The following is a 23,527-nucleotide window of genomic DNA, read 5'->3' as shown; positions in this document are numbered from 1 at the left end:
AGTCACAGCTTGAGATAAGTAAGGCAACTGATGGTAAAATATCAAGAGACAGAATAACAGGACACAAGTCATGTCCCCTCCACACTTGGCTTTCCTCAGCAGTCACTGCTCTGCCAGACCACAGAGGCTGGCTCAACTACACATGCTCAGACCATATATTATTGATTCACTTAAGGCTGTGTGCCAGGTTTCACTTCCAGCCCATATAAAACTAATCAAATTAATGGTTGCTGCTGCTGGTACTCATCAAATGCCAATAAAATATAACTCTTTCATGAATAATTCTAAACATTGACTCAGAGCAATTGATTACAAGAACCATGGATTTGAAACAGGAGGAATAATTGATGTCTCTAACATGTAAATAGGCTTGTAAAAGAATCCTGAGTTACCAGTTATCAGAGTACAGCTATAATCAGGTCATTTGTGTTTGAGAGCTTCTGAGTGGTGTTTAGTTTTCAATTTGGGCTTCCAGAGAACATGTAAAGCCTGCAAACCTGTTCATCACCTCAACTCCATTGGCCAGTCTTGCTGGTGGAGTCACTGTGTGCTTCGTATCTGCACCCATATAATTAAAAACTGCTGGAGAAGTTATGTACTGTATTTATTCCCTTCAATAACAGCAGTTCTCAACCTGTGGGTCAGGACCCCTTTGGGGGTCAAATGACCCTGTCACAGGGGTCATTTAAGACCATTGGAAAACACAAATATTTACATTATGATTCATAACAGTAGCAATATTACAGTTATGGAGTAGCAACAAAAATAATTTTATGTTTTGGGGTCACCACAACATGAGGAACTGTATGAAAAGGTCACAGCATTAGGAAAGATGACAACCACTGTTCTAAAAGATGCACAGTCATCATGTAAATGCCTATACAATCAACCACAGTTAACTCACACTTACCAGTCTGTAGTCTGACCTGTGAACACTAGGTCAGAGCACAGTAGTCCAGCATCAGAAACAAGACCCATAGACTCTTGGCTGCCCACGGTGGCTAGCAGCTGATTTTAAGAGCAGTCGTTGTATTTTGTCTGATTAGGTTTCTTAGTCTCCCTTTCATAGTACACACCTCTCTGTTTTAACTGTGATCTCTCTTTTAATTAGATTTTCTTGAGTTTGCTATCTTTATCTTACCTCTGCCATATTTATTCTTAGTGTCTTTTCTCTTGCTGTGAGAAAACTCCATGACCAAGGCCACTGATAAAGAAAACACTTGTATGGTGATATTTTATTTGTACTGAAATGTGATTTTATTTGTATGTTAATAAATAAAGTAGCCTGGGGGTCAGAGCTAATAGCAAGCCATAGCAGAAGCCAGGCAGTGGTGGCATACACCTTTAATCCAGATCACATGACAGGCAGATCTCTGTGCATTCGAGGATACAGCCATCATGGAGACACACGCCTTTAATCTCAATACCAACCATAGAAGACCTGGAGGTCTGTACAGACAGGCAGTGACGAGGAGGTCATGTGGTTGGGTTTGCAACCAATGAGAAGGCAGAACAGAAAGTCTATAAAAAATACAGAGACACAGGAAGGAGGGAAGAACAGGAGTGGCAGTGAAGGGTAAGATTTTTAGCACTTAGCTATTACTCTGACCTCTTGGGCTTTTATCTCTGCATTGTCTCTGTGTTCCTTATTTAATAAGATTGTTCATCTACACACTTGATTCGACTTATGGTTTCATCTGAGAACTCACAACAATTGATCTACAACCATAAGGCAGAGAAAACACTAACTGGAAATGGGATGGTTCTTTTGAAATCTCAAATCCCACCCCTAGTGACATACTTCCTTCAACAAGGCCACACCTCCTAATTCTTCCCAAACAGTTCCCTGAACTGAGAACCAAGCAAATATACGAGCCTATGGGAGCCATTCTCGTTCAAACCACCATACACATCAAATGTAAGAGATGATTCAACTCCCCAATTTAAGCTATAAAATTTGACTAGAAGAAGATTATAGCACCTGTTGGAGAGAGAATCAGAGAATTTAGAAATGTTGCAATATTCAAATGAGTCTAGTAAACAAGTAGCTTCAATGTATAGTATCTGTTCACATTTTATTGAGTTCAGAATATGGATGCATAAACCCTCTCCATATCCTAAGTCATCATGATACTCAGGTTTAAATAGTATTTATGTACACACACACACACACACACACACACACAGAGAGAGAGAGAGAGAGAGAGAGAGAGAGAGAGAGAGAGAGAGAGAGAGAGAGAAAATGCTAAAGATTCCATAATAGATAAAAAGTAGGTCACATAGAGACTCAATGAAGAAGTGTACTCAATCATACACTGGAAGGTGGTGAAACATACAATACAAAAGATAATAGTTGAGTCGATCCAAAGTCAAGTGGTACCTTGGCTTTTTTGAACTATTAAGAGTTAAATGTGGCTGGGTGAACAGAATCCATAGGACAGGGAAAGAAAACAAAACAAAGAAGACATGGAATTCTGCATTCCAGACAGGAATCTGCATTAGTGGTTCTCAAGTTTGTGTTCATAGAGAAGCTATCACTGATGAACTGGAAACCCAGCTTAGCTTCAGCTCCACCTGAAACCCACTGAATCACAACTTCAAGTATAGAACATACCTGGGTACATTGCACAAGTGGTCTTCTGACTAGAAACTCCTTGGGCTTGTAAGTGTCTACTGTGGGCACAAGGCCAAATGTCATTTCCCAGCATCCCTAAGGCCAAATGTCATTTCCCAGCATCCTTTGCAGGTAGGCAGGCACTATAATTGAGTGATGCCCAGTGGGGTGCATGAAATGATATTAAACTCAAGTCTGTTCCTGAACCTCCCTAGAAGTCACCTCTCCTTTGGCCATCTGTGTACATGGAAAACTCTAAGGCTCTTTGGCTTCCAGAGCACCGGACATACACCCCAGTCCCTGAGTCATGGTAGAGGAGAATGGGAGGTGACCCTGAGAGCACTCAATTCAGTGAAACATGGCAAGAAATGGTTTCTTACTGTGTTAAACTGTTGTCATTGTTGGAGTTGTATATGGTGCCTAAAACGATGGATAACTAAGTAAGTAGTGTGCTATGGTGAAGTTTGTGCTTTAGAAAGATTGTTCTGGGTAGCATGGCTCGCACTGGAGAAGGTGAGAGATGGGAAAGCCACCTAAGGCCAGCTCAGTTATTCTGGGAAAAGCTGATGAGCTCTGGGCAAGGCGGTGACAACAGCCAATATGATACAAATAGGTCAGTCAGTGAAGGTACCAGATTGTAACATCTTTTCATCTAAGGACTTTTTGGAAAAGAAGTGATAGATCATCTCAACTTTCCAACGTATTTTAAGCACTAAATGTTTATTCTCAAACTGAAGCATACAATTTGTTCCATGGTAATTTTATGGTTATAAAAATCTTAGTAATTGTGTAGAGAATTCTTCCCCTGATTTGGCCATTGTTCTCACTCCCAAATTATACAAAATCATTCTAGAGTAACCTTTTTGGTGTAGATCTTTTCTACCCTGCTTAGCTTAAGGTCATTTGGACCATAAGTAAAAGATTTAAAGCAAATATGTCTGTAAGCTGCATGGAAAACCATGATGTTGACTCATAACATCATTTATTCTACAAAGCATCACACAGCATACTGGAAATGTTGCCCTGATTCCATAGGATCTAGGTTGGGCTTGTTCTAGCCCAGTGGTTCTCAGCCTTCCCAATGCTGCCACTCTTTAATATAGTTCCTCATGTTGTGGTGGAACCATAAAATTAATTCGTTGCTACTTCATAACTGTATTTTTGCTACTGTGATGAAATGTGATGTGGATATCTGATATGCAGTCCCCTAAAGGGTCACGATCCACAGGTTAAGAACCCCTGTTCTAGCCTGTCAAACCTGGATGACATTCTGAATCAGAAGTAGTTGTCTGGACTGTGTGATACCACAGCAGGAATGACTGAAGGGCTGAGCTCAGGCGTTTGTGTCATGTCTTTGAATGCTAGAGACATAGCACATGCACTTGAGGATTTGTCAAAGGTGGTGGATGACTGACAAGATGAGACAGTCCTGATAAGGGAGGTGGGGAAGTATTTGTAGAAGGAAGGCAATGATTTAGAACTCCAGAGCCTTAGGAAATGCTGGAGAGTTGAGTCTGGTCCAGCAGCTCTGAAGGATTACAGCCATTGATTCAGAGAACATAGCCACTTGCATTAAGGGATCTGAACTCCAGTAAAAAGTGAAAAGGGTTTAGATTTCAGTTTGTAGAGTTCAAAGCAAGACTGAGAGATGGGAAATTGGGAGCAAGCAGCCAAATGTTGTTCAATGATTGCTATCAACTCTGAACTGCTGGTGAGATGAAGGAGGCTTGAATGGGTCCGCTGAGGGTTGGCCCTGCAGGGGGTTCGGGCCCTCACCTGGGGTGTTTACCTCACCCCCAAACAACGTGCTTTGGGGAAGTTGCCACAGTCACAATCTTATTTATTGGTGGAAGTATTAAGGCAACTCCATGTAGTTAGTTAAAAGGGAGGTTTATTTGCGGATAACTTACAATGAATAAAGGGATAGGTTACAGGATCCAGGAGAGATGAAGTGCAGTCCAGCGGTGTTCTCTGGAGAACTCAGGTCTACATCCAGCATCCAGGATCACCAGGAACCAAGAGACCTGGCACATCTGGATCTCGGATCTTAAGGGCTCCCATCTCGGCCCCACTTCAGGGGCAGGACATAGGTAGGCATGACAGTTACTGGAAGCCTCAGTGGGGGTAGTACTTTCAGGTCAAAGCTGGAACAGCTACCCACTACACTTATTGGTCCTCTTCGAAAACCTGTGAGGTGTCCCCATCCTGGAACACACTTCAAGTGGTCACTTTGAAATATTGTTAAAGTCAGAGCTCACATTCAAATTACATTCTAGAACTAGTGATTAAATCAGTTTTTATTTTTGTTGTTTTCTTTTTCCTTTTTTTCCTTTTTTTCTTTTTCTTTTTTTTTCTTTTTTTCTTCTTTTGCCTGGTTCAAACATCCAAAATGATCTATTCCTCCTCTGTCATTCACTTGGGGCATTCAAAACATTATGTCTACCCTCTTCCAGAAAAGTGAAATCTTCAAAGAAACCAATTCCAAAGCTAGACATTGTGCTGGTACCAGTTCGTGTTGTGGCTTTATGACTGTACTTAAAACATCTGACAATGAACTCTCTCTGCCTTCCATTTAATCCAACCTCCTCTGTTTCAATCATGTGATTGAGCTTGTAAACTGCATCCCAGCAGGCTATAGAAATCCGTTAAATACTTAGTCTAGGTTCTTGAGATGGAAGGATAGTCAGAAATCAAGCATCTTATGTTTCTGTAACTGTCCCTAAGTCATACATCAGAGATGGTATTTGAAACAGATAGTGTCTGTGTGTGTGTAGGAATGATTGTAATGGGAAAATTAGAGAGTTTGGGATTCAGAGACCTCTCTTTGAAATCCTGACTCAGCATTTGGCTAGCTTTGTGATCTTGGGCACTTCAGTGAACATCTCTGACCCTTGGATTCATTGTAGAGTGTAATTAACCCCGTTTACCTCCTATGGTGATGGGTAGTTTGAGAATTAAATAATATAATTAATTTGCATATAGGATTATTCAGAATGATAGTGTCCTTAGCCTGACAATTGAGGGAAGATTTGGGTGAGAGCCATAAATTTGTTAAGGCTGGGGCCATCTACAAAATTATTACTGTCATTGCTGTATGTTACACGGGGCTTCTGAGCTATGTAAAATCTCAATTGCTGCTGGTAGACACACACTCACTAGCTACTTGGCCTATGTTCTTCCTTTAGCTGCTGGTAGACACACACTCACCGGCTGACTTGGCCTGTGTTCTTCCTTTAGCTGCTGGTAGACACACACTCACCGGCTGACTTTGCCTGTGTTCTTCCTTTAGCTGCTGGTAGACACACCCTCACCAGCTGACTTTGCCTGTGTTCTTCCTTTAGCTGCTGGTAGACACACCCTCACCGACTGACTTTGCCTGAATGTTCTCCCTTTAGCCTTTTGGAAGTGCTAAGTTTTACATTTGTCTTCTCATCTCATGTTGCTCCCTCACCTTGCTCTCTTGACCTTTGACATTGTTTCACAGCTTCCCTTGCTCTCCTCCCAGACAGCACCAGGCTCTCTGGGGGCAGACACAGAATGACATCAACACTAGCTCATTCAAGAAAACAACTTTTTACATTACTCTTTTGACTGAACATAATTTCAGAGTGTCTTATCTAGCCCTTGAGAATGTTGGTCTCACAAGATGTGAATGGTGGAGTTCCTTTTACAAGGCCTTTATCCCTCTCTATAGTTTATTTATTATTTTACATCCTGACTACAGCTTCCCCTCCTTCCTCTCCTCCCATCCCCTCCTCTTCCCCTGTCTCCCCATAGTTTTAAAGCTTGTGCACAGTAAAATTGCCATTTCATCTGTAAGACTCGGTTATAGCAACTGTTACTTGGCCTCCCCATCTGCCTCACCTTCTCTTTCTATTGTGAATGTCTACCTCTTTCTGACCATCTTCAATAAGCTCTCTGGTGGTTCAGAAGATGATGCAGGTGTACTAGGTGTATCCACTGCAGCAAGCCAAATACTTGGAAGCTTGGTTTGTGTATGGACTGATTCTTCCCAGTCATTTGTATAGCATATTTACAAGTCAAAGTGGACATTAACTAGAAGAGGGACAGATCATCATCTGCAAGTCTGAGATGGTCTCACTTGCTTGTGGGTGGGACTGACCTAACACAGGCAGGTTCTTTGAGACAAGGCTAGAGGAAATGAGCAGTGAGTCAGACTACTGTCTCAGCAGGAAAAGTCAATATAACCACAAAACCTTGTATGAAGTTGCAGGACCAATAGTAGTCTTAAAAATAGGGATCAATTCTGAGTGAGGATAGGAAAATGACAAACAACGGTGGTGTTCTCGGGTCTTGACTTGAATAACCCGGTTGGCATCATGGGCTATCAGCTAATAGTGATTCATCACTGTTGTCTTTTTCATATTTCATATTGAGTTGTGTTGGTGACCCCAAAGGCAGTCAGATACTGTAATGGAAGGCTTACGAGGCCCTAGGGTGACGTGAAGCAGGTTGACCCTACCCCCACCTTCACATCTGAGTGCTTGGAGAGGTTCTGCACATTAGATGTGAAGTCTGACACTGAGAATTGATTGACCCACAGGGAAAATAGAGAAGAAATCATTCTTAACAGCTCTAGTCAGTTGGTGCTGATCTTAGATGCTAAAGGGCAAAAAGACACAGTAAGTGGCCACCATGTAGGGAAGATGGGTGACCAGCTACGGCTTCATGATACAAATGGCCATGTGGTGGTGAGGGCTATTTCTAAGTGTATATCATCAGGCCTGAATTCATAGTGTCTATTTAATTTTCCAATTAAATTACTAGTGAAGTGCTGCTTAAATATAAAATAATAAATTGTGTCAAATTAGTCCAAATTCTGCACTGCATGAAAAATACCATAATTACAGAACAGTAGGAATACAATTGTTTGTAGTCCTTAAGCATCACTACAATCAAGGCATTGCTACTTTTAGAATTATTAGTTTATGACTTCAAATGTTTGTTTTAACTCTTCAAATTCTGTGTTTGCTACATCTCCTTTTAAGGCCCTTATTAAGAGCAAAATATTTGATATTCAAAAAGTTCCATAGAGCCATAGGCTGCTGCTGTCTGGCTCAGGATCCAGGACTAAACGTGAATGGATAGAATTTTAATTTTGATTTCCTTTCACTTTATAGTCTTCACTTGGTAGACATAATATCTAAAAGGTGTAGGGAAGGAAGGAGGGGCCTCCGTGTAGATGAAAGGAAAGCCCCAGGACATGCAGCTGGGTAGTTAAGGCCTCAGCAGCTTCAGATCTTGCTTGATTATTAAGATATCATCCATCTCTGGAGATTATTCCACTTGGTACTGAATGTCTGTAAACATTTATATATATATATATATATATATATATATATATATATATATATATATAGTAACCAATAGTTTTTCTAGCCTAAAAACACAAAAGCACCATGCTTCAGGTTGATTATTTTTTTTGTCTATCTTATTCCTGCTAATTTGATCACCCCATTAAACATGTTTCCTTTAATATCCACATTAAAAGTCTCTAGTAATAATTTCAAAAAGCATCCGTATGAATAATAAACACCCACCTTTAAAGTCAATTTTCTTATGAGAAAATGATTTTTAGAATTAATAAAATTATGACCCCAGGTAGCATTATTCACTTGTCCCAGAGCTAAGAATTCAATGCTGTAGGCTGTGCAAATGTGATTAGGGATCATTCATATCAGGATAACATTTCTTTGGTCAGAGTTGTCAAGGGTTACTACAGTTAGCTTGTCCTCTCTATTTTCAGTGCCAGAGATATTTAGGATTCTAAATGCACCATGCATGGCTATTAAAGGCGAAAGAAACAGCAGGGGCATGGTTCCAACTGCTTGGTAAACAGTTATAGCAAGATGTTTATTAAAGCTGGCTCTCCAGTGACAGATAAATGCATAGTTCTGTTCTGCATTCTAAATTTGGCATGGTGCACGCTCAAAAGCAGATCAAAACAAGAGAGATTTTAAAAAAAATCATTAAGACAAAATGCAGCAATGTCAGTATGTGACAGGAAAATAAATAATTTACCTTAAAAATGATCTCCGTTCAGCTCCTCAAGAAACATGTAACTATAATTTATGAAATAAAATTAAAAGCAATTTAGGAATATACCATTTATTACCTTGCCTAGAATCAAGCTTTTAAAAATCCATTTTAATAGGTTTATGTTCAGCTAAGGCATGATTGAATCCTTTAAACAAACAGACAGAGAAGCAAAACAAAACCTACATCACATAATTACTGGCATATAATTCTTATTTATTAATGTGCAATGTTTACATCCTTAAAAAATGAAACCCAACAAAAATGCACATACACAAAAGACATTAAACAGACCCCTCTACAGCATTTTCTACCACATGAGGTTTTGGTGAATGATTTCAGAATTCCCTTGCTCGACCTTGCCATAAGCTTTTCCATTTTCACTGTCCAGAACCATATTTACAGCAAAATGTACAATATTGTAGATAGTGGGCTATGCAACCTTCACATGATTATAACTTTAGTTCCTTGGTTGTCTAGGATGTTGTGGAAATTCCAATAAATTTGAGAGCTCACCGAACTGTTCCTCTTAACCTTTGTTCCCAAAGGAAAAGGGCAGGACTATTAATCAGGCAGCAATTTATCTTTAATTAGGAAAACATAATTATGTATTATCACCTAATTGCAATTAGTGGTTGGAGAAAGTCACTTTTCATGAGCAGTGACCCATGTTGGATTACAGTTCTCCTCTCACTGGATTTTACATTTGTGTTTATATTCAGCAGCCAGCCAATAAAATTGAAAAGGCAATCACTAGGCTTCTCTGCAGTCTAGCGTCAAAGTCACCAACTTTGCTGTTAAACAGTGAACCAAAAGGTCTTTCTACAACCACACATCAGCCATGTCTGCTTCCTGCTCAGACATCAAGTGTAAATCAAAATAATTGTATAAAAAAAAATCCCACGTGAAATAGACTGGAGAACCATTCTACACTTCATGTCTGGTACAGTTAAAAACAGTTTAATGTCTCAAGGCACCACTATGGTTGAACATCAGATACATGGGTAATCAGCTAATCTACTACGCTGTGAAGTCAGCAAATAGCTTGTGCGGTTGTGAAGAGCAATCTCTAGAGGACCATTAAACATACAGTAGGCACGTGGATCATAATACAAATAGAAAACAAGGAGTCTAGAAAAAGCATGTTGAGCACCGTTGTGGCATTGTTTATATTTTTTTTTTATCTAACGCTATGTAAACCTGACATTTACAAAATGAAAGACTACACAATTTTAAAGTTACACTCAAGGTTGTTCTTTGTGCTCTCTCCACCTAAGGTGCTCTAGTTCATCCGCATACTTTGAGAGGTGTTTGGGTCTTGGTCAGCTTCCATTGCACCGGTAGATTCCTTCAAGTGCAAGCTCAAGTTTTCTGATGTCAGGTGGGAGGACTTGTAGACTATCTCATTAAAGTCGGACCTGATACAAACCAAAGGGGGATCATTCAGAGGGTCTTCCACGGAGACCTGTGTGTTTTCTCGGGTCATTCCCATGTCTTTGCTGTGTTCTGAGGGTGATTTCCTTTTCATGCGAGTGTAGGTTTTATCTTGATTCTCCATGCCTTGCTCATTCTTCAAAAACCGACCAAAGAACCAAATGAAGAATCCAAACCACACAAAAGCTATTAAACTTGGAACAAAAGCCAGACACTTGACATCGAGGCTGGCCCCAATGAACCTGCTGTGTAGGAACATGTCTCCCTCAACATAGGTTTTGTTAGTCTGAGGATTAGTGTGATTGGACCTCCATTCCCAGGATAACTTGGTTCTGTTCAAATCCCTTAGACTCTCAGAGTCTTTCACTGTATATATCTTCTGCCCTGGGCCAATATACTGTCCATATTCATGAGGTTTGTAAAATATTTGATTCTTCCACATATTCAGGTCCAAAATCAAGACGAGGAAGATAATTCCATAGTTAAACCATTTACCTGCATTTAAAAGGAAATACTGGATTAATCAAAAGCTGATAAAATTGCAACAAAGTTTTCTCCATTAAAATAAAGAAAATGATATAATAGTATAAATTACTGAAAAATTAGACCTGCTGACAATTTTTTGACAGTGAAATGCTATCATAAAGTGAATTGGACAAAGCAGAATGAATCAAACTGTTAACAGTAGGTCCTGGAGTAACATGAGATTTACTATGATGTGATTAAATCTCTTTGTTTTAAATGTGCGACAGCTAGATTCAAAGTTAGTCTTAGGTTTTTCTCAAGAATAGTTTCATTAGTGGTGAAAAACAGTTCTAATGCATTTTTAAAGAAAGTCCAATATATGATTGACTATTTCTTACTGTTTCATAATTAGGTCTGGGGAAGAAATAAATCATCTTGCAATGCAAAGCACAGTAGTATATCAATTGACTTTGCATTGCTGTTTGCAGAGGACCTGTTGATTATACCATTAGTTGATGTGATCCCGGTCAATAATCCCTGAGCATTCATTTCAAGACTTAAAAACACACATCAAATATCCACTGAACACAATATTTATGAGATATACAACCAAAGCTAATAAACTACTAGAATATCACAGATAATTTAACCACTATGATTTCCACTTAGTATTTAAAATATTGTATATGAACCAGAGAGACAGCTCAGTTGTTATGAGCGCATACTGCTCCTGCAGAAGAATTGAGTTTGGTTCCTAATATGTATGTCATGCAGCCCACAAGAGCCTGTAAACTAGTTCCTAGTGCAATCTGATGCCTCTGACTTCCATAGGCATCTTCATTCACAAACATGCGCGCACACACACACACACACACACACACACACAATTATATATATTCAATTAAGCCATATACATATATGTTTTATGTTATTTAGTGATATGCTATTGAAATACATCTGCAAAGGGAAAGAATGCAGAAAATTTCTAAGGGATACCTAGGTTCTATTATAATTGTTATAATTTCTTACAAGTTTTATAACACTAGATATACTATAATAAAGTTAATACCTCCCTTGAGTTTGTTGTAGCAAATGGTATGATACATATAACAGGTTATAGAAGCTTTAATTGTAGTTTTAAGTATCATGTCTTCATTGTTTAATAATTCATGCGGTAATAGTATTGAACATCATAAAGTTACAACTTCACATGTTTATGCATTGTGTGTATTGTGCAGTTTTCAGGAAAGAGATCTAATTGTGAAAAGGTTGGGGATACTTTGTCTGCACAGGATCAGATCCTGTGCTATGTAAACTTGAGGGTCAGTGAAGGATGCATTCTTGATGGTAAGAAGGATGCTTTGTGTATGTTAATAAGCAAAAAAAAAAGGCCAATTAGTTCCAAGTAAATCTGGAAGTGAAGGGACACTGACCAAACTAAGCGAGAACATTGAAGCCCAGAGAACCTTTTCTCTTACATTCCTGAGTTTTTTTTTTAAACCAGTTCAACAGTGCTGGGTCACACTGGCACTTGACTCTTACACCAGTGGCTTCTTAATGTTACTTCTCATGTGGCATAGGAGGGAGAAGATGAAATATGTTGTCTCATCATCTTCAACAACCTATGAGAGGGTGTGCAATGGAGACAGAACAGATGCCAGCCTCCCTCTGACTCACCCTCACCTTTAGAGGATGCCATCTGGGCATGCCTGTGTAGCTTCTCTTGTCCACCATCATTTTCTTTTCAATGTGAGAAAAGTGACCCAGTTTTCTGATTCTGCCTTCTTCCCGCAAAATCCTTCCACTTATTAGCAGGGGGTGGAATCCTATTTTTTATTTTTTTATTTTTTGTATTCTGCAAAATGAAGAATAATCTAAGTGTAACTCTCTGAAAGGATTTTTGTGAGGGTAAAATGAGAGTTTATATTTGAAGCATATTATATCTGAAATATATTACATTTGCTAAAAATATAACATAATGTTATGTCATCAAATTATTTTCTCTACTTTGTCAATTCAGAGGGACAGAAAGACATGGAAGGGTTGTAACATAGGTATTTCTGTGCTAAAGGTGATCACATTCTTTTAGTTTTGATGAACTCTCATGCATTGCTGAAAACTGGTATCTACAGATTACATAGTACCAGTTCTACAATGAGACCCACTATGGGTAGCTCTATGGAAATATAATTTGTGAATCACCACTGGGTAGTTTGTCTACTTGCAATGGTAACAGCTCTGAGAAAAGTTATTTCAGGTAGGTAGAATTGGAGACCAACCAACAAGTATATTGTCTCTGCCTCTCCATCAACATTGAGAGCCCATATGGTGATAGTAGATGCATAGGGGAGACTTTGGACCCCCCTGAGACATCACAGTGACTTTAATTTCCTATGTATGGAACAGTACTGCTCCACCACGGTCATGGCCACTCAACTGAACCTTGAGGATGCTGAAAGAGTAGAAAATATGATCCTTCCTATTCTCTTGGTTTTTAACCATCTGACACGATCTCTGGCCTATTTGTACACAGGAAGGAGATCCATCACCAACCATCCATCCTGTGACTTGTGACACAGTGTTTTGTTAACTTGGTAATGTTTTCTCCCCTTAAGAAGCTTTCTGGCCCTGTGAGATGTGGTGTCCCGTACCCCAAAGCCAGGCAGTGCAAGCTCAGCTCTTGTGTTGGTGATGTTATGTGAGGAAGCAGAGCTGAGTCATCCTTAAGTGTTCTTCCCAGCTCTAAAAGATCTCCCTGGTTAGTCATTGTGAAATAAAGATCTCTAAAGCCTTGATCCTGTAGGATGAGGCAGAAAATCTCCCCAAATAGTGGGGGCGGGGGGAAAAACCAAGAACAGGCAAAAACACAGTTTTCAGATGAAGAAAGCTGTACTTGAAAAACTATACAGTTTGAGAAACACTGCCCTCAAAAGTAAACCTTAGTCTCTGAAATGACCCAAACAGAAGAGAACAGGAAGGGTTTCTATCTCTTTTCCCCAAGTGTGGTCTTGTGCATATGCGATCAACAGTAGCTGGAGGTTTGGAATTTCCACATTAATCATGTGATCGCGTTTGCATTTCCCCCTGTTGTTTCAACTACATAGCATAATGCAAATCAGCAAGGAGGCAGGGCAGAATCCATACATTATTTCTATTAATCTCCCGTTGAAATTGCTCGCTGTCTGCTTTAATGAGAAATCACCGCATGATGTTGCCGGGGTCACCTCTTCCTTGTATTTTGTCATTTTAATGAATCTTATTGATTGTCAAAAGTGATACTATAATGGAAATTTTATCTTTTTACTTTGTGGGAGTTTATGGAATCCTTGGGTGTGTAATTTTAAAGGAGTCATCATTAAATATCACCCTCATTTAAGACACAAATTGTCAATAATTCAGTGGGGTGGGGGAATACTGCTTTTTTTTCCTGCAGAAGAAAAAAAGCCACAATGCACTGATAATTGTAACATATAATGAATATTTCATGATTTCAATGTACATCTAAAATATTTTTAATCATGCTCTCAGGGGACTTGCCAGTTGACATCGTAATACAGCTATTCTGTAGACATCTCCCTACCAGGTAGGCAGTACTACTTGGCCAGATATATAGGGCAGGTGTTTGTAACATTCATGTTACCTATTATGGATGCCATCTAACATCCATTATGGGGCAGTAGGAAGCCATGGCCTTGAAGATGAGTGCTGGATACAATAATAATGATAATAATAATAATAATAATAATAATAATAATAAATTTCAGTGTGCTTTATCAGTAGTCTTGTTCATGATCAAAGTTATTTTATTCCAGACAGAACAATAAAACCAGGCTTATTAAGTTAGCACATCCCCAAGTCTCACCCATGTAACTTAGAGATGTGTAGAAAGCATGTAAGTGCTTGGGTCACAAGGTCACCATTTAGTAAACCGAGTATGCATTTGTTGATTTATGAATTGATACTAATTTGAGCTGGTAAAATATCCACTTAAGACCTAAGTGCTTCTATTTTCATTGCTCCCTTTAGTAAGCAATCCAATATGACAAGCACAAGCAGTACTGTGTAGATCACTTTATAATGACAAAAATAAAAAGAAGAGGCTGTACAATTATGACAGATTTGTTAACTTTAAATGTCTGTGAATCAACTTATAAACTATGAAGTGATGTGCCCCCAAAATATAAAAAGTGAATTTTGAGAAATTAAGTCAAATGCATAATTTAGTGATGCAATCATGTCTAGGCTATTGTTAGAATTGATGCAATGTGGAAAGTTCAGAGAAGCAACATATTCATGTCTCAAACATTAGAATTAATTATGTATTTAAGTTGTTCCTCTGGTTATGAAGATAATTGCTGAAGGATGTGTGAGGTGTATTACAAAATGGTTATATATATAAATGAAGCAAAATGCCTGGCTGGATAGGGAAGGCTAGCTTGGGTCCTGACGTACTCTAGGGAAAACAAACATGGCCTTGGATGATGATGCATTTTAGACAAATAGAAAGAATTGCTGTTTTATATGGAAGGAAACATAGTTAACCCTTAGACCTATACAAGTGCACTGAAATAGAAATTGCTTCTGGAGAGGTTTGGGGAAATTCTCATCTGAGAACGTAGAGAGAGAGGTCTTTGTGTACTGTCTTCAGAGGACAGCCTATTTCCCTAAAACAGGCTTCCGGTTCCGTCAGACAGACTATCCTGAATGGGTTGCCTTGCTCTCCCCAGCTCGTCCCACCGTCTCACTGGCACAGGAGAACTCCTTAAGAAAATCATTTCTAGGCACTCATTTGCTAAAATCGCGCAACGATGGAAGTAAAGCAAATGGCTTTTGTCCATCATTTTTCTTTATCCTCACCATTGTGAAGCACCTGTGCCCTCACGCCGCCTGGGAAAATGAAATAGCACAGAGAGGCTTCGGAGTCTTGTTTACTTCCACATTTTCATTTTTGCCGAAAGGGTTCCTGTGGGCATCATTGTGCCAGCAGTGTGAATTCTCTCCTCACTGCTACATAAGCCTTCCTTCTGTTTTTTCCCCAACCCCCTCCTAATTTACTCAGACGATGGCCACCAATGGGACACTTCCTTTGTGTGGCTGGGATGACAGATGGTAGAGCTTCCGCTGGGACTGGCGTTAATAGGACTCAGAGGAGACTGGAGGCTGAGTTGAGAGGCCACCCCTTCTTGCCTCCAGAGATTTTTGGCCATCACATTTTTTAATCCATTTATGTGCATGTTATAGGTAAAGGGAAGCAACGCAGAAAACAGAACTGTATAATGCTTTTAGCTTTCACTTTAAGAACAATGGACTTGGGCTGAAAGTACCCATGTGACTTAATCACTAACCATTGTCCTTTTGGTTGCTGACTTAAAATTCTAAGAAAAAGTATATTTTAACACATGGTTGGATGGAGATGATTATTTTTGTAAGCAGTACCCCAGCTTATAAAATAAAAGCTCATACATACTGTAGCAAACCATCTGTCAAGGGCGATCCAGATGAGCTAAACAGATGCAATAATTCAAGTTATTTTTGACATGCATAAATAAAGCTAGCTTAGAATCAGCATTAAAAATTACTCCCATCCTAAATGCTTTTAAAATGTCAATGGGAATTCATCAGTGTCAGAAAACCCTTTACATAAGAGTATTTCCTTAGGAGGCAGCATTTTCCATTCTTAGCATTCTTCTTCCTGGGAACTCAGGAATTAGAGGCACAGAGTAGTGGATTAATGGTGAGGAAACTCATCAGACTACCTGATGTCGGGATTAAACGGGAAACAGAAATTCTGGGTGAATGAAAGGGCAAATGTTGAGTACAAAACAGCAAAGGGTGTGTTCTGTACACTACAGGGTAGACAGTGCCTTGAGTGCTTTGCACTTATTCATGAGTTTGAGTCTTACAGCAATGTATGTGATAGATTCCATTGCTATCCTCCCCGAACAGACAAGAGACCAGCCCTGAAAAGGCTGAGGAACTAGATGAGAGCCACACTGACAGAGTTAGAGTCCATGCATCAGACCTCTGTCCGCCATTGCTTTAGGACACAATGTCTTACCTAGCTCATAGCTATACAACAGCTTGAGACCAGGATAGAGTCACTGGTGCTTTTGGGGGGCCCCTAACTGTCCCCATACAGGTTCTTCTAGCATAGAACAAACACAGGCAAATGACACAAGAGAGAAAACTACTGGGGAGTCTTCAAAGTCCCTTCTTATCCTTGACTCCAGCTTCCTCCATGGTCACCCAGACAGGCAAGCATTGCCAGTCACAATCCACACTGCGCGATGTTCTATTTTGTACCTTCGAATTCTCGGAGGAATCTACTATGTGCTTTTCTATTGGCTACCCCATTTCTCTGGAATATGCATTATGCTCATTAGCTGTTGTTAACAGTGGCATAAATGTTCTAATTTCATTTCTACCATCATGATAAAATAACCTGACAGAATGCAGCTTATGGTTTATTCAGCTCAATGTTCCAGATTGTAATCCATGTCACAGCAGCAAGAGCAGAAGGCGGTTGGTCTATCACAGTCACAGTCAAGAGGGAAGAGAAACAAACACATTCTCACTTCCTCTTGCTTATGTTATGTCCCTACTTTTCTTCCCTCTTTCTTTTATAGTTCAGGTCTACAGAATGGTGCTGTCCATGGTGAGTTGGATCTTCCAATATCAACCAACAATCAAGAACATCCCTTACAAATATGCTTATGGGCCAACATGGTCTAAATAATTTTCTCTTTAAGTCTCTCTTTCCAGGTGATTTTTCTAGGTTGTGTCAAGTTGACAGTCAAAGCTCACTATCATACTGCATCATCGCTAAATTAAGATACAAACACATCGCTTTTCAAATGAGAGTCTTCCACCCCTTGTCCTTAAGATCTCATGTTTCTCTCATAATATAAAGTATAGTGCATCTGAGTTACTTTTCTGCTGCTGTGATGAAACACCATGACCAAATGTGACTTATGGAAGAAAGAGTTTATTTTTGCTTATGGTTTCAGGGGGAGAAGAATACCTCAGGTGGGGAAGCATGGCAGCAGGCTCCAGGAGAGGAAAGCTGAAAGGCCACATCTTTAACAGCAAGCATGAAGCAAAGAGAGTGAACTGGAAGTAGGTAGGAGCTGTGTATGCCCAGAGCTCTTCCCAAGTACATACTTCTTACAACAAGGCCACCCCTCCTAAACTTTCTAAAACAGTGCCCACTGGGAACCAAGTATATAAATGCCCAAGCCTATGGGGGACATTGCTCATTCAAATCACTACATTCCAATCCCTGGCCCCCATAGTCTGAATACTATATCATAATCACAATGCATTTAGTTCAATGTCAAAAGTCCTCTTATAAGGTCTTTCATTGTCTCAACACTGCTTAAAAGTCAAAAGTCTATTGAGACTCAAGGTAATTTCTTAGCTGTAACTCTATGGGAAATCAAAAAGCAAATTGCATACTTCCAATACATAATAGAACAGAATAGACAATACCATCCCAAAAGGGAAGCATGGGGGTAAGGTTGAGAAATACTGCCAAAGCAAGACTAAATCCCAGGAGGACAAACATCAACTCCTGCGGCTCCCCATTCAGTATCAAGGGCTTCGGTGGCTCCGCCCCTGCAGTTTGCTGCCTAAAACATATGCCTCTCTCTTGCTCTGGATCCACTCTTTTTACACAACTTCTCTTGGCAGATGCTTCATGACCAGTGACCCTTGTAACATCTTGGGATTTCCACCCAAACCCAAGAGGCTTCACTTTCACACATTCATGCAATGACCTCTTGGATCCTTAATAAATGTGGTGGTATTGTGTTCCCCAAAATATTATGCACTCTAATAAACTTATCTGGGGTCAGAGACAGCCACTAGATACAAAGGCTAGAAAATGGTGGCACTCACACCTTCAATCCTAGCACTCCAGAGACAGAAATCCCTCTGGATCTCTATTAGTTCAAGGCCACATTGGGAACGGCCAGGCATGGTGACACATGCCTTTAATCCCAGAAAACCAGCCTTTAATCCCAGGGAGTGGCAGTAGAAGGCAGAAAGGTATATAGGGTGTGAGGACCAGAAACTAGCAGCATTTTGGCTGGTTAAGCTTCAGGCTTTTGAGCACCAGTTCAGCTGAGAGCTATTGGGATGAGGACACAGAAGCTTCCAGTCTGAGGAAACAAGATCAGCTGAGAAGTTGGCCAGGTGAGGTTAGCTGTGGCTTGTTCTGGTTCTCTAATCTTCCAGTTCACCCCAATACCTGGCTCAGGTTTGATTTTATTAATAAGACTCTTTAAGATTCATGCTACACTTCATACAGGAACTCCCCCACCACAACATGCCTGGCCTCTGTGGCTCTCTGAAACCACAGAAGAATCCATGACCTCCACTTCTGGTTCCTTCATGCCTCTAAATCCACTGTCATGGGCATGACACCAATGAGTCTGGCTGCCAGCTTAGAATGGACCCTGCTACCTTAAATCACATTAGCAGCAACTGGCATTTGCACTTGCTTTTTAGTAATAGAGAACTCCTTAGGCCTTTCATAATCTGAAAGTTTAGCTGGGTCGGGTTCTACTCAAAAGGCACATTTTCCTTTATTCCTGAGAAAAACAGGAGATCTCCCTTAACTGTATTAATCTCCAAAACAATTATAGTCTCTCTTCCAAAACATTCCTTGACTGTAACATTAAGTTTCCTAGTGCTTTTTTCCTCTACAAATTGTACATTTGTATTTCTTTCTGCTTCACTTGCTCTTTTTCACTGCAGACTTGCAGACATATTATCAGTAACAAACATGCCACAGACTCAACATTATGTTGTTTTGAAATTTCCCCAGCCGAAGAACTCATGCCATTTCTTTTTAATTCAGCCTTAGGGAAGTTCTCAGGACATGGGCAGAAAAAAGACAGATTCTTCATCAAAATATCACAAGGAAGGCCTCTAGCCCAGTTACTAATATTGTTCCCCTCTGAAATGTTTTTAGCTAGACCTCTACAGTCTGCACAGCTCTTAAAACTATTGTCTTCTAGGCTTCTATTAGGATGATCATTGATCCTACTTATAGACTTCCAGAATTCAACTGCCTTTCTAGTCTGAAGTCTTCCATATTCCTCAAAAAAAGAGTGGGTTGGGGGGACAGGTTCCTCACAGCAACAGCCCATTCTCTATTTTCTGGCATCAACTTCTGTATTAGTTACTGTCTTAGTCAGGATTTCTATTACTGCGATGAAACACAATGACCAAAGCAACTTGGAGAGGAAAGGGTTTATTGTGCTTACTCTTCCATATCACAGTTCATCATCAATGGCAGTCAAGGCAGGAACTCAAACAAGGTAGGAATCTAGAGGGAGAAGCTGATGCAGAGGCCATGAAGTAGTGCTGCTTACTGGCTTGCCCAGCCTGCTTTTTTTTTTTTTTTTTTTTTTTTGGTTTTTCGAGACAGGGTTTCTCTGTGTAGCTTTGCGCCTTTCCTGGAGCTCACTTGGTAGCCCAGGCTGGCCTCGAACTCACAGAGATCCGCCTGGCTCTGCCTCCCGAGTGCTGGGATTAAAGGCGTGCGCCACCACCGCCCGGCTCCAGCCTGCTTTCTTATCGAACCCAGAACCACCAGCCCAGGAGTGGATAACCCTCAGTGGGCTGGCTGGGCCCTCCCACATCAATCACTGATTAAGAAAATGCTCTCCAGGTTTACCTACATCCCAGTCTTATAGACACATTCTTTTAAATGAGGTTTCTTTCTCTTGAATGATTCTAGCTTATGCCAACCTCTCTATAAAAAAAAAAGAAAAAAGAAAAAAAAATCAAAACTATCCAGGGAAATTACTTTGCATTACTGTGATAAAACATTATGACTAAAAGCATCTTATGGAAGAGTTTATTTTGCCTTACAGTTCAGAATGGTAAGAGTCCATCGCAGTGGGGGAAAATGGCAGTAAGCAGCAGCCCTGGCAACAGGAACAGGAAACAGATCACATCTTTAAGAGCAAGCATGAAGTAGAGACAGTGAACTGGAGGTACAGTGGAGATACTCATAAGCCCTCCTCCAGCGACATACTTTCTCCAGGACAGCCACATCTCCTAAATCTTTCCAAAGAGTGTCCCACAACTGGGGACCAAGTATTCAAATACCTGACTGTAAGGGGTCATTTCTAATTCAAGCTACCATAGTCCAACTTTTTAAAACTCCCCAAAGTTACCTGATGAAAGCAAACATTATTATTTCAAAAAGAAGGACCAGGACATAAAAACAATCACACCAAAGCAAACCCAAAATTCAGCAGGTATAAGTCCAAATCCTGTGACTCAACTTCTGGAACTGGCTCCTAATGTAATCCTCGGGGCTCCAAAGGGCTTGGGAAGCCCCATACCTCCAACTCTGCTATCCAAGTACACAGCTTCCTTCTTAGCTAAGACACAAGAAAATCTACCTACAAAGCAGCGTCTTCAGCAGCAGCATCTCTTGAGCAGGGTCTTCAGCCTGCCAGCCCAGGTTTTACTTGTGTTTGTGAGAATATGGGTCCCACGTTCTGCCTCAACCCTCAAGCACACAGATTCTGCTATGTGGCTGATGGATTTATCTTGAAACAATGTTTCCAGAAGATTCTAACACATATTTTGTGTAAGATCCACTGGTGGCTATAGTGTATCACTCTTGATTACTCCAGTGGTAATACAATACTAACCTATAAAGAAAAACATTCAAGTCTCCCTTAACCTGTACACAGCAGGAGGGCTGCTCAGCAAGTTAGCATCTAACAGCTTAGGATGGTCTTTTCAGGCTATAGAGACAGTGTTAAAAACACATCACGGAGCCCAGTATTTCAGAAATTTGATCTGGATTTTCCCTAGAAATAGTCATCTTGCAAACTGTGCTATGTAAAAACCACTTTCCCAAAGACTAGCTGCTTCTCCATAGCTGCAACCTTTTCAGCTGATTTCCAGGAGAAGGGGAAATGGAAACAGCAAAATTGAAGACAGCAAGCTTTGGCTTTTCTCAAAACCTGTGGCCATTTTCCCAAAGAATTCTGGTTACAGATATGGACACACACACAAATGGGAAATACTACAACTGTGCTAATTTGTCCACAGTGCAGCCTTTTTCCTCAAGGCTATCGCTCTTTTAATTCAGCCACCAGAATCTTCAAAGGGGTTTTCAATAGATTCAGACAGCCATCGTTTGTGTGGTCTGACCTTCTGACCTCAGCTATGACATTTCAGTCAGAATGGAGCAGTACTTAATTATCCATATTGCCCAAAGAAGCCTTTCCTAAGTTTCATTCCCAGCTCTTCTCCAGAACTACTGTGCCAGAGCTCTTTAGGAGCTGAGGGGGCTGGAGCCCACCATCCATTTATTTATAAAGTTTCTCCAATAACTTGCCTATCAATCAATGTGGGGTTAGGAGAAAACCCTGAGTGAATGACGTCCTGAGTAGATGTATGTTGTTGACAGGAACATGGCCATGTCAAGGACCTCAATGCCTTTGACCCATGGGGAAGTGGAAAATCTTCCTTGGGAAATGGAAAAGCCTTCCCTCCTGGTCCAAGTGTGAATGATGTTGATAATATGTGTGGAAAATGCCTTGCATAGCTTTTCCCCCCTGGATATTTAAGGCTTGAAGTCAACTCCTCAATAGAGACCGCTCCTACTGAGATTAGGTAAGCCGGTCTCCTTGATCCAGCTGTCTACCATACACCCCATCTCCTTGATTTGGCTGTGTACAGTAGTAACTTTGTTTCCCTGTTGGACTCTATATAATAAACATGGAAGGGTGAGTTTGGGGGAGACCTAGGGCATGGGAGGAGGGAGGACAGGGGAATCTGTGGTTGGTATGTAAAATGAATAGAAAATAAAATAAACACGCTGCTTCCAGGGAGCTGCAGCCTCCCCATCAGAGGGCCCAGTTTACCTGACTGAAGATTTTTGATTAGTCCCTATGTTTTGTTTTGTTTCTTACTTCATTCCCTTACTACTCAGACAGGTCTGTCCTGCAGCTATATAACTCTTAGCAAATGTTGCCAAAAGCCTTTGTCATGTTACATTCCCTTCTGGAAAACTCTACCAATGTGCCTTTATTCTTTTCCAGCTTCTAGTTCCTAACCCCAGGTTTGAGGCCCTGGATCTGTGTTTACCAGAAAGCACAGCGTCTCTGGCTCATAGCAAATGACAGTACAGCTTCAGGTATCCTGTGATCACATAGCCCTTCCAAGACACTGTGAAAAACTTTAAAAGTGAATTTTTGTTCATCTTTCTAAAGAAAACATCCCCAAACTGCACAAACATTGGATACTGCAAACCCTGACTCCGCCCCTTCCATAACTGACACTGTATATAACAAAGTCATGTAAAACAGTCCTGATGTGTACTTTTAGCAGTACAATTTTTAAAAACTAATTTCCTCTCCAATTAGTTTCTATATTCATTTTCCCATATCCCAGTGTATGTTTTAGTAGTATACCTTTTAATGGACATTCTGATAGTCAGAGACCATCTTTATGCAGGGGTGGCCTGAGACAAGAGCTGGTAGCAAGAACAGATGGTCCAGGCAAAACCACCCAGAGGGATATGGTGATGCCATGTGTGTGACAGCTATTTTAGAAGTCCAAGAGGATAGCATGCTGCAGAGATTATGTGGGGACGCGGAAACCACACTATGTGACCTGAACTCAAATTGATTGATTTACCCAGTGAATTTAATAGATGAGCCTCAGTCACTTTGAATAGGAGAAGAAACATGATGCATCTTCCCTATGCATGAGCTCATTCTCAATCTCAGGAAGGTCATCTCATACTCAGAGTGAAAGCACAGCTTCCCGCCTGGGAAGCAGAGAGTTTTTCAGTCCTCAGATGTTAATGTTTTCTGTGCTTGGGCTATTTTTATCCAGCAGCACAGACGGTAGTGTAAGCACAGATTTCTTCTGCAGCTTTCGTTGTAACAGGTGTGGGATCCGAGGCCATTGTCCTTAAAG

General features: G+C 40.4%; 1 protein-coding gene across 1 annotated transcript in view; it reads right to left on the bottom strand.

Moving 5' to 3' along the window:
- Window positions 1–8,866: 8,866 nt before the first annotated feature.
- Window positions 8,867–23,527, bottom strand: part of Tmem117 (transmembrane protein 117) — a 446,256-nt gene continuing 431,595 nt past the window's right edge. The window contains exon 8 of the mRNA XM_076556662.1: window positions 8,867–10,600. Within this exon, the coding sequence (XP_076412777.1) occupies window positions 9,954–10,600 (647 nt within the window). The 3' untranslated portion in view covers window positions 8,867–9,953. The remainder of the gene's footprint in view (window positions 10,601–23,527) is intronic.

This window comes from Peromyscus maniculatus, chromosome 20 (assembly GCF_049852395.1).
Source record: "Peromyscus maniculatus bairdii isolate BWxNUB_F1_BW_parent chromosome 20, HU_Pman_BW_mat_3.1, whole genome shotgun sequence".
NCBI lineage: Eukaryota > Metazoa > Chordata > Mammalia > Rodentia > Cricetidae > Peromyscus > Peromyscus maniculatus.
This window is presented reverse-complemented; position numbering and strand designations above follow the sequence as displayed.